Source organism: Lytechinus pictus, chromosome 8, assembly GCF_037042905.1.
Source record: "Lytechinus pictus isolate F3 Inbred chromosome 8, Lp3.0, whole genome shotgun sequence".
In the NCBI taxonomy this organism is placed as follows: Eukaryota; Metazoa; Echinodermata; class Echinoidea; order Temnopleuroida; family Toxopneustidae; genus Lytechinus; species Lytechinus pictus.
Window position 1 is genome coordinate 19,899,677 of NC_087252.1, and position 11,110 is coordinate 19,910,786.

Consider the following 11,110-nt stretch of genomic DNA (forward strand, 5'->3'; position numbering starts at 1 on the left):
AATTCTAATTATGTGATAGATTTTTACATCATTATAGCAAATATCATGTCATATATTTTTTTTCATTCATCTCATTTCGCTGCCTCCTTTATTTTCTTTTATTTCCCCTTGGCTGTGGAACCACCCCCCAGTACGCCAGTGCTTCAACGTAAAGCTTAATGCAGGAAGGGTCCATATAGGGGCCCGTTATAGAACCCATTAAAGGTTACAGAAGAAGAGCCCCCACTGCACGGGGTCTTGACTCTTGGACAGAGCCTTTGGAGATTTAGCAAGTTTATGATAGACTTTCATACGACATTATGCTATATACCATCCATTTTTCTTCCCGCTCGTTATCTCAATCCTCGGCAGCCCGGTAGTGTACGTTATCTTGTCCCTATTCTTTATTTTCCAATTTAGATTTTGGCTAATTCCATTCTGCCTTTATTTCCCGCTTTTGTTTGCCTTTTTGTCATCTTTAAATTATTTCCCTGTCTTACTAATCATGCTAATGTATTTGTATATCGGGGCGAATTGTTCTTTCTCATTTGTTCTTTTTCCTTCCTTTTCCCGTTATCTTTACGTTTTCCCTTTTTTATGTTTTTTCTTAGTTTTCTTTCCCTTTTCCTTTCCCTTTCCCCTTTTTTCTTTCCTTTCCCTTTCCCTTCCCTCCCCCCTTTTTTTCTTTACCCGGTTTTTTTTTATTTTCCCGGTGAGCTCCGCCAGGGGGGGGGGGGGCAGCTTGCCCCCCCTGCCCCCCCCCCCCCGCCTGTTACGCCACTGCCCTCTGTTTACAAGGCAAGAGTCAGAACCACTACACCACGGCTCCTCCAAACAAACAAAGTCGACATAAATTAACGAATAGCTTAAGAGCATCCACCCCAAATCAAAAAAAAAGAAAAAGAAATAGAAAAAAATCCATACCGTGGTTGTCTGTGGTTCTGCTGGGCCGTCAATTACACCTGTTAAAAAATAAACAAATTGGCAAACCGAAAATGAATTTCAATCAGAGCAAAACTTTGAATAATAATGTGACGCAAAGCTTTAGACAAAACCGACTCGAGGGGCCCGTAACATAAAGCGTAGCAACAATCGTAGAACATTTTTTCTACGATCATTGCATAGATTACAATGTCCAATCAATCGTGAAAATCAAGCGTACGATTAATCGCTAACCTTTGTGTTACGGGACCCAGGGGCCCGTTTCATAAAGGACTTGCAACTGTTGCAACTTTTCCCTTATAGCAACTACCATGGTAACCTTGATTATGATTGGCTGCTGAGCCCGGTTAACATGGTAGTTGCCATTATGGCAAAGTTGCCACAGTTGCAAGTCCTTTATGAAACGGACCCCTGTGCTCCGTAACACAAAGATTAGCGATCAATCGCTAAATGAACCGACCAATCAATATCAATGTTACACGCCCATTCGGTTTATAATTTTGACCAGGAATCAGTGCGGTTCTTTTATATGTGCAATTCATCGCAAGCCTTTGTGTTACGGAGCCCAGATCGACAAAAAGTATTACGTTATTAGTAATGTCAGACCGACGTGTCAGTTTCATTGGTGCGATATGTTCATGGAAATAAAAAGGGCATTTTATTTTTAGCAAGTACTTCGCAGACGCTTTCTATAACGCAGACTTGTAGAGAATCTTTTTTTTTCCAGAAGCCCTTCAAAACAAAACAGCCTTTGCCGAAAATCAGTGACTCAAAACACCAGTGTCATCATGGATTCTGGACAAAGGACCTATTTCCAATTTTTGGACAATGACCTCTAATCTGTACATTGTGATTTGACGGGCAGAGGGCATATTTCCAATTTTCGACAATGACCTCTCATCTGTAAACTGTGATTTGACGGGCATTTTCAAAAGATTTTCATTGTTGGAGAAAGAGTCTGCAAAGATGATGCTGAAATACGCTAATAGCGCAAACGAATCTATTTGTTGATGGATGTGAGTTCATTAAGTAGTCTCCTTTGACCCATATCCATCCCAATATGTTGTGTATCATCTTCTATCATTTCGAATGATTCTGGCATGTCATGAATACCGGAATTCCCTCATTAATTGAAATCATGTCCAAACAAATATCATGAAATTCATTTGATGATCGGCTAAGGTAAGATGAATATCAACATGATAATTGCAATAGTTATTGCCGATTGTTGGGAGGTTCTCTTCATTTTCAAACTATAGACATGGACATTTTTAAATTTTGATAACTATTAAATATTTAATTCTGATAACTATAGACATGTTCAAGCGCTGGGTACCATTTTCCAAATATCATATGATTACAGTTTTGTATGAAGACATGCCGAGGAAAGTGAGATTGAAGTAATATTGTTTGGAATTATCAGGCATACAATAATAACAATGAACAGTTACAATACATGGTTAAACATACTAATAATGATGATGATAATAATAGCCATATTTCTAATGCGCACATATCCCTTCCAAGGAATGCTCAAGGCGCCTGACAATATAAAGCCATCATAATTAACAAGTAAATAAGAAAAATATCAAATACTTTAATATTAAATCATACATTAATAATAATTACACCTGTTTAAAAACATCAATATTGAGTAAAATAATTTGTCAATAATAATCATGTTTAAAGTTGTTAGTGGATTTTTTTTTATAAGTATGGTAATTGCTAGGGATTCAAGACTCCATGATGAAGAAGTATTATGTCATTTTTTTTAAAGACATCATCATGGAGTCCTCAAGACTAGGTAATTGTTATATATTCTACAAGAGACATTCATGTGTTTTTAGTGTAAATTGGGAGATTATTTACTTACAATCATACTGCACAAATAAATAGCCGCTCTCTCTCTCAGGGCAAGACCCGGTGCAAGTAAGAGTACATTCATGAGAATTAGGTGCGAATGAGCAAAGTATATTATACGAGATCGTCCTTTCGCTAGAGGAGCACGAGGTAAAATCACTACGATCAAAGTCACCGCATTCCTCATAGCCCAAGCAGAACGCTTCGGTTATCACGATATCTTCTCCCGCTTTACATCGTAGGGTACTCGTGGCGGAACGATGGCCATTCTTACATTTCTTTTCTGAATTGAAATGAAGTGAAGATATAAAGGGAACATTTTTTACAGCGACACAGAATGACTCCTTCAACGAACCTATTCCTTTGAAAATGAAAGTCAAATCACAGTTAAGTATTTGTCGAGGGTCGAAGAATCGGAAATGCAGGTTCTTAGTGACTCTGGACAAACGAAATATTTGCAATTTTTTCCGTCACTTGTGAAACGTCGGGCAGAACTGTTGTTCCGATTCGACTCCATTGTGATAATGACTTGTATTTTCAAAGGAATCTGTGAGTTGTAGAGTCATTCATTGTCGCTGTACGAAAATTCCTTAAAATTATAAAGGAACGGTCGAAACTTAATGTTAACAGTGGTCAGCAGTGGAGCATGTAGGGATAGGAAGTACATGTGATGGTCAGCATCGTGGACAGAAGTTAAGGGAGGGTAATAAGGAAACAAGTTTTGAGTGCGATCTCAGAGCACTGGTGAATATGTGAAATGCTTCTTAAAAAAACTAAAAACCCCAACACCAACAGCAACAACTACTACTACTACTTCTACTTCTACTACTATTACTACTACTACTACTACTACTACTACTACTACTACTACTACTACTACTACTACTACTACTACTACTACTACTACTACTACTACTACTACTACTACTATACTATACCACCACTACTACTATACCACCACTACTACTACTACTATTCCTACCACTACTACAACTTCAACTATACTACTACAACTACAACAACAACAACAACAACAACCACAACTACTACTACTACTACTACTACTACTACTACTACTACTACTACTACTACTACTACTAATACTACTACAACAACAACTACTTTACTACCACTCCTTATATATTCCATTATGTATTCAATGAGATACGTCATAGAGGATTTAAATAGGGTTTCATGTACTACGTTCTGGTCTGAATGTGAAAAAGTCTGCTTGCGATGCGCGCTAGTACTTTGATTAGAGAAATAAGTATCCTCATCACTGATCTCAAAAACACTGTAAAAATGATGTGCTAATTTAGCACTTACAGTGCTTGTATATAGTGACTGCACTACGAGTACACTCGTAGTGCAGTCACTATACAAGCACTGTAAGTGCTAAATTAACACTTCATTTTTTACAGTGAATGCATATATATATATATATATATATATGGTAATAAAACACGTGGTCATTTCTTAAAGCTAGAGAAAAGATATTCACGTCTTGATGTGCGTAAGTTTTTTCTTTTCTAACCGAGTGATAGATGTGTGGAACAGTCTCCCAGAAGATGTAGTTAATGCTTGTTCAGTGATTGCATTTAAGAATAGACTGGATAAGCATTGGGAGAAGATTGCCTATGATTTTGAGTGATTTTCGATTCTCGTGTGTTTTCATGGAAATTTCTGCTGGCTATGATACCCCTGCCACCCCTCCCTGCCAACAAAAGTAGCACATCTAATTTTGTCTGAAGGAGAGCAGCAATCGACATTCTTCTTTGATCGATGAACAGGCTTAGTCCTACAACATCGTTGGAGTAAACTAAACTATATATATAAACCCCTCAAAAAAAGTTTGGAAATCTATGTTTGGCCATTAATTTCTCCCAACTTCTAACTTTACACAATGCACATTTTACATCATCCAAAAAGATCATTTAATTCTCTCTAAAATGATACCATGCTTGTTATAATCATGCCATCACGAAAAGAGCAGGATTAAAAAATGTTGGATAAGGTCTGAATTGAAAAGCTGCAAAACGAGCAAAATATGTTTGGAAATCTGAGTTTGGCCATTAATTTCTCCCAACTCCCAATGTAACACAATGCATATTTGATATCATTCAAAAGATCATTAAATTCTCTTTAAGATGATACAATGCTTGTTATGATCATGCCATCACGATAAGAGCAGGATTCAAAAGTGTTGGGCGAGGTCTGAATTGAAAAGCTGCAAAACGAGCAGAAATAGTCATGAAGGGTCAATACAGAACATGATTCTTTTGTCTGTGTCAGTAGAGATGAAAATCCATTGAAATCAAGCTCCTGCTTCTGTACAGTAGTGATGTTTCTGTGAGATAACATGGTTTGAGACTTTGAGTCTATGCATGTGTGTTTGCTATATGTTTGCTTGTGCAGAGGTGTGTTTGATTCCATGTTAATGTTGATGTTAAGGTGCATGAAAACAATTAAAAGAAACCGCTGAGAAACTCACTCATCACCACTGAAAAAAGAACAGTGACTTTCAATATTGTGTCATTTTGTAACTTTTGAATTTTGATCTTGCCCCACATTTCAATGCACTGCACCTCAATGTGAACCATAATCATATCATGTAGGGTATCATTTTAAAGAAAATTAAATGCCCTATTCATTAATATCAATTACACCTTGATATTTACTAAAAGCGCGGAGGGATTATCGATCAAAGTCAGATTTCCAAACTTTTTTTGAGAGCTTATACATATATATATATGTATTATATGAAACAGCTCGCGTTTCGTGAGCTTACTTTTATTTTTTTTTCATTGTTTGAATCCTGCACCCTGTTCATGATTATAAAGGAATCCCTATAATATTCTGTGTTCAGGGATAAAAAAACCCCGAAATATGAGAACCTATATCATCTAGTCTTTATGAAATAGTTAAAGTTAATGCTAACATGTGCTTATATTCAGTCTTTAGAGCTACTTCAGCTGTTCAAGTAGCCGATCGGATGTTTTTTGGAATGCATTTGTGTTCTCTGTCGCACTGCATGAGATGATATTCCCATCCTAGCACGTAGAATGAAGAAGGAAAAAGAGGAAAGGATATATTAAATGGAAATATGGAAGGAAATAAACAAAAATTCACATCCACAATATATATAACACCACAATAATTTGTTTTTGTTTGTTTAAGAAAGATCTATCTTTTTACTTACCTGTTTTACTTTTCTTCACAGTTCTAACAGTACCAGCGGCGGCAATTGTAGTAGGCACCTATAACAAAAGAAATGACAAGGACGAAAGATTAATTTACCAGTTGAATAATAATAAAAAATGTAACCATTATCGAGACGTAATTATTTAGGGATCGGCAAGAAAAGGCTTTTAAATCTTTTGATATCTTAAAAATACTATCACACTTCACCCTCTTTTTCTTTCCTCTCCTTTCGCTTCCTCCTTTTTTTAAAATCCGGGTTGTGATATTGTGGCGGGGGGGGGGGGGGGGGGGCAGTGCTCCATCACATTATTTGAATGGCAATTATCTCCAGCTCAGAGTTGAACATAACCATGTGGTTCAAAGTGTGGATATGCTGTGGTTCAAAGTGTGGAGATGGTCCACTGATATATCATGTCTATGGAGTAAACATTCATAAGGTATATATTTTTTAATTCTAGCAGAAGTGTAAGACAGTGTGCTGGGGAGGGAGGGGGGGGGGGGTCGCCTCACAATACAACCTTTCCTTTCTTGTAATATTGTGTGTGTGTTAGTGAGAGAGAGAGAGAGAGAGATTGAGGGGGGGGGGGCGCTGGGGACTTGAGGTGGATCCCACCTTACCTCTTTTTCCATCTTCAAATGGCTTAAGTTAATAAAATATGACAATTTACGTACCGTAGTAGTGGCTACTGTTGCTGGTACTGCTGAATTACCTATTTGAATGAAAGAAAGCAGAACAAAATTAAATATTTGGAAAGTACAGGCGTGTGTTGTTCCAAAAGCTGTATCAAAGAACTAGATGGTCCTCTCCAAATGGAGGGGGTGCTCGGAAACTGGAATTTAACATGAAATTGGGGACTCCGAGAACTGACGCCTGAAATGAGAGGGTTTTGAATGCAGGAGAACGTTTTGGTGAATGAAAAATTGTGAAAATGATATGCTTAGTATAACTGATGGCAATGCGTGAAAAGGGGGCCGTAACATGCTTAAGGGATGCGCATACCGATATTACCATTATACGTTAGTGTCCCCGCCCATCTACGATCAAATTATCATTTTTTCACTTTTGATTGACACTTTGTGTCATTTTGACATACTGATTATTAACAAAAATACACAATTAATGCTGCAGTCACATTTCCGACTCGGAAACAGAAATTTTATCTAATCTTATTCAAAGCATTTAAGGATGCCATAGCAGTGAAATTTGGGTATGGTATTTGTACGTAGTTTGTACCTAATGATGATGATGATAACAACAACAATAACAACAGCTACAACAATAACAGTAATAATAATAACCATAGCTACAAATACGGGGTGCTGGCGGTGTAAAATGCAATTAATCAAGGAACTTTGCCGCCATTATGGTGCGTAATTAAATGGCAAAAAAAATTAGGAGAGTAGTATAGGCAGGGGGGGGGGGATGCTGGAGGCACAAAATAAATAGGTCAAATGATGACGCTAATAATAATAATAATACGAATAATGATAATAATAATAACAATACTAATAATAAAAATAAAATTAATAATAACAATAATAATAACTATTATTATCATTACTAATATTATTATTACTATTATTATCATTATAAAGATTAGATGAAACCAATAACAAAATACATCGACAATGATTAGTAACATATTTCGTATAATAAAAGATATAAGGAGAAGATAAAGTAGTGGGGAAAGGGGAAGAAAAAGTAGTATATATACAAGGAAAAAGAAAGATGAAGAAGAATTTCGAAGAAAAAGACGAAAGAGGAATTGTAGAAGGAGACAAAGAAGTGGAAAAAATAAGGAGAGTAATACATAAAAAAAAGAGTTAGAAGAACACAAAGTAGTGGAATGAAGCAAATATTCACTAATGAATGATACGCGCCGTATAAGCTAGAACAACAACTACAACAACAAGCAAATGAAAGAGCCAATATCAAAATATTATAAAGAAAACATGAAACAAAATATCTTATACTCACAATTATAGGTGACATTGAGGTACTTGAAGGTATTCGGACATGGGTCATAATTGAAAAGGCACGCAAGGTCACAGGTCTGTTCACCCTGACAGAGACCTTGGGCATAAGTCAGTTCATCTTGTACACAGTTTGTAGTTCGAATTGATGAATGTGGACAAGCCACACTACCTGAGGCACTTCGGCCATACTGGGAGTCAAGGATATTGATGATACCAGGGGAACAGTCGATGGTTCCTTCTTCGTTCTGACACAGAATCAGGTCCGTAGATGTGGCTGCATGAGAGAAAGTCTAAACCTAAGAAGTTGGGAAAGCCTGAAAGTTGGTTTGTTTAATTTTTATCGTGGCTTGATACCCAGCGCCTTGTTCAGAAACTAGAAACGATTGGGCAATTGCTAGATTGCTGGTTTCTGAATAATGGTTTGATCCATTTTTTCTCCTTTAGGGAGGTTAAACTGGTGTACCCCAGGGCTCTATCATCGACCCTTATTTATTTGTGCACTTCAGCCTTACTGCAACCTCCAACGGTAATGACCTTCCTGATCATGCAACTCAGGTCAAGAGTCCGGCAGGCTTGCTGATGATCGTCTACTCCACATTATGGGGTTTATAATGTTATAATGCTTCATCACTTTTACTGTAATTATCACCATTACCATGATTACTCTTATTTTTATAATTAGAGTTCATGCAGTTGGTGATGCTGACCAGATGATATAGAATACTCTCTACAACTAAATGAGGAGACAGACAGGTTGATCGATGAAACTGAACACCAAACGTGTGTGGTCAGACTATATCAGTCACCAGAGAGCGGGACAGGCTCGTTTCATAAACAGTTACAACAATTATAGCTTTGTCGTCATGGCAAATACCATGGTAATCAAAATCAAAGTAGCCATAATAGTTGCCATAATGGTAAGTTAGAATTTTTGTAACACTTATGAAAAGGGCTCCAGGACTTTCACCAGTTGAAACTCAACATAATGATCTATTCATCATTTTATTTCATTTTGTTTTCATTGCTATGAACATTATCATCCCTGATTATATTAGTGGATTTTTAGTACCATTTCCATTAATATTAGACACACTGTCATTATATGATACATGCGTTATTTAGATACCAGTCTATAAATAGAAACGGTAACAATAATAAGGAAATATGTGTGTAAATATTGTATTATATAATGTATTAAGATAAAAAAGAAAATCTGCATCTAAAGGTAGATCTCAAATCTTTGAAATATTTAATCACTCACCAGTTGATTCGTATATTACACTCGCAGAGAGAACCAAACCAAGAACCTTAATAGGGAATACGAACAAAAATAATTGAATAAAAGTACAGTTGTTTAACGATTATCGTGGCATCAACATCATCCGTGGAGGTGCCGTGGCCGAGTGGTCTAAGGCGCCTGGCTATACATGGAAAGTCCGGGGTTCGATCCCCGGCCGCGGCACCTATGCCCGTGAGCAAGGCATTTAATCTACAATGCTCTTTTATCCTGCTTTCAAATAAATGGAAATGCTTTATGCATTATTGGTAACTAGGTGTGAACTTGTTTAAACAAAAAAAAAAATACTCATAATTATCGCAATTATCGCCCCCGTCATATTCATTGCCACAGTCAGCGTTTTTTTAATTTCTCATTTGACAAAACTTACAGTTACCATGATTTAATGCAAATAATGACCTCCACTAACGATATAGTTGCAACGCACACCAAACATACAATCCGACAAAGTAACCTCAGACATGTCAGACTATATCGATTTATAAAGTTACAATTTGCAAATACACTACAAAAACTCCGGTGTTGATTTAACACCAGCCCGGAATCTATATATGCCCTCACCAGAAAAGTGTTAAACAACACCGGTTTGGTATTAGTCTAACACCAGATAGGTGTTTATACACCAATTAGTTTTAAAACAGCATCGCTTTGATTCCAAACTGGGGTTGTTTCAATACTTCTCTGGTGTGGACATATATAGATTCCGGGCTGGTGTTAAATCAATACCGGAGTTTATGTAAGCTTGTATGATTTCAGAACAAAACTTCACCACAAAAATAAGGATGACACAGGAGTAAAACTCACATCGATGACACATCAAATCCTCACCAAAGACAATATAGAAATAAACCACCAACCACTCCAGAATTACTGATAAAATTCCATGATCTATCGACAACTACCACCGCCAAATGCACCACCAAAGACTCTTTTTATCAAGCAAATATCCCGAGCATGAACAATATCATTACCAACGTTGTGTACTATTCTCCCTAAATTGACATTAATTGTTGGAAAATGATAAATACTTTCCGTACCTGGAAAGGTCCAAACTGCTTCTTTATCTTCATGGTTGCTCAAAAAAGGAACCTTTTCCTAAGATCAGCTTCCCCAAAGCTACAACGATTATGTCTGCAAGTTTGTGTTCAGTTTCCGTCTTCAATACCTTGATGAATTATGATGATCACGGCCAAATTGTCTGCCTCGCAATCCTGTTATTCTATCATACCGAAGCACATCAGAACATTAAAAAACAACTCATTAATTGCTCAATAAGAGACGATATACTACAGGTGCACATTCCTCATGTTCCTTTAAATGTATAATCACTCTTCAATACTATTTTATAGGTTGATGAAGTGAACAATCCAATATCAGCCAGGTTAATTTTTCATGTTTTAAAAACTGTTCCGTAATATATATATATATATATACATAAAGAGATGATGGAAAAGTGATAAACTTTCTTTTCTTCTGTCTGTGATGTTGAAGAGAGAAGTGCTCTGAGTCTCACAGAAGCGATGCAATGCATCATCTAGATCGAGGAGATAGATCTGAAAACCAACAGGTTGGATAGCATCATCATTACCATGGAAAGGTTGTCATAGTAGCACGCAATGGCCACCGATGTGTGATGCATTTCGTTACCCCAGCCCCTTGAATTGAGATGGTTGAAATACTTTTAATAGATTAAAAATTTTCATCCCAGGGTTATAATGCGTATACAGAACCCATTAATCATCGCGTAAATTCATTCTCCATCAAGTTAATGTATCAATAATATTATACGATGTGGTCTAGTGGTTCTTTCGTCTTCCAATCTGAGGGACGTGGGTTCGATTCCCAGTCATGGCA

General features: G+C 36.8%; 1 protein-coding gene across 1 annotated transcript in view; it reads right to left on the bottom strand.

The window, feature by feature from the left end:
• Positions 1-10,767, bottom strand: part of LOC129267058 (uncharacterized) — a 32,754-nt gene extending 21,987 nt beyond the window's left edge. The window contains exons 1-7 of the mRNA XM_064103735.1: positions 10,294-10,767; positions 9,221-9,266; positions 7,961-8,233; positions 6,655-6,692; positions 5,981-6,038; positions 2,795-3,064; positions 904-941 (exon numbers count right to left, since the gene is read on the bottom strand). Coding sequence (XP_063959805.1) covers positions 904-941; positions 2,795-3,064; positions 5,981-6,038; positions 6,655-6,692; positions 7,961-8,233; positions 9,221-9,266; positions 10,294-10,326 — 756 coding nt within the window. The 5' untranslated portion in view covers positions 10,327-10,767. The remainder of the gene's footprint in view (positions 1-903; positions 942-2,794; positions 3,065-5,980; positions 6,039-6,654; positions 6,693-7,960; positions 8,234-9,220; positions 9,267-10,293) is intronic.
• Positions 10,768-11,110: the final 343 nt, after the last annotated feature.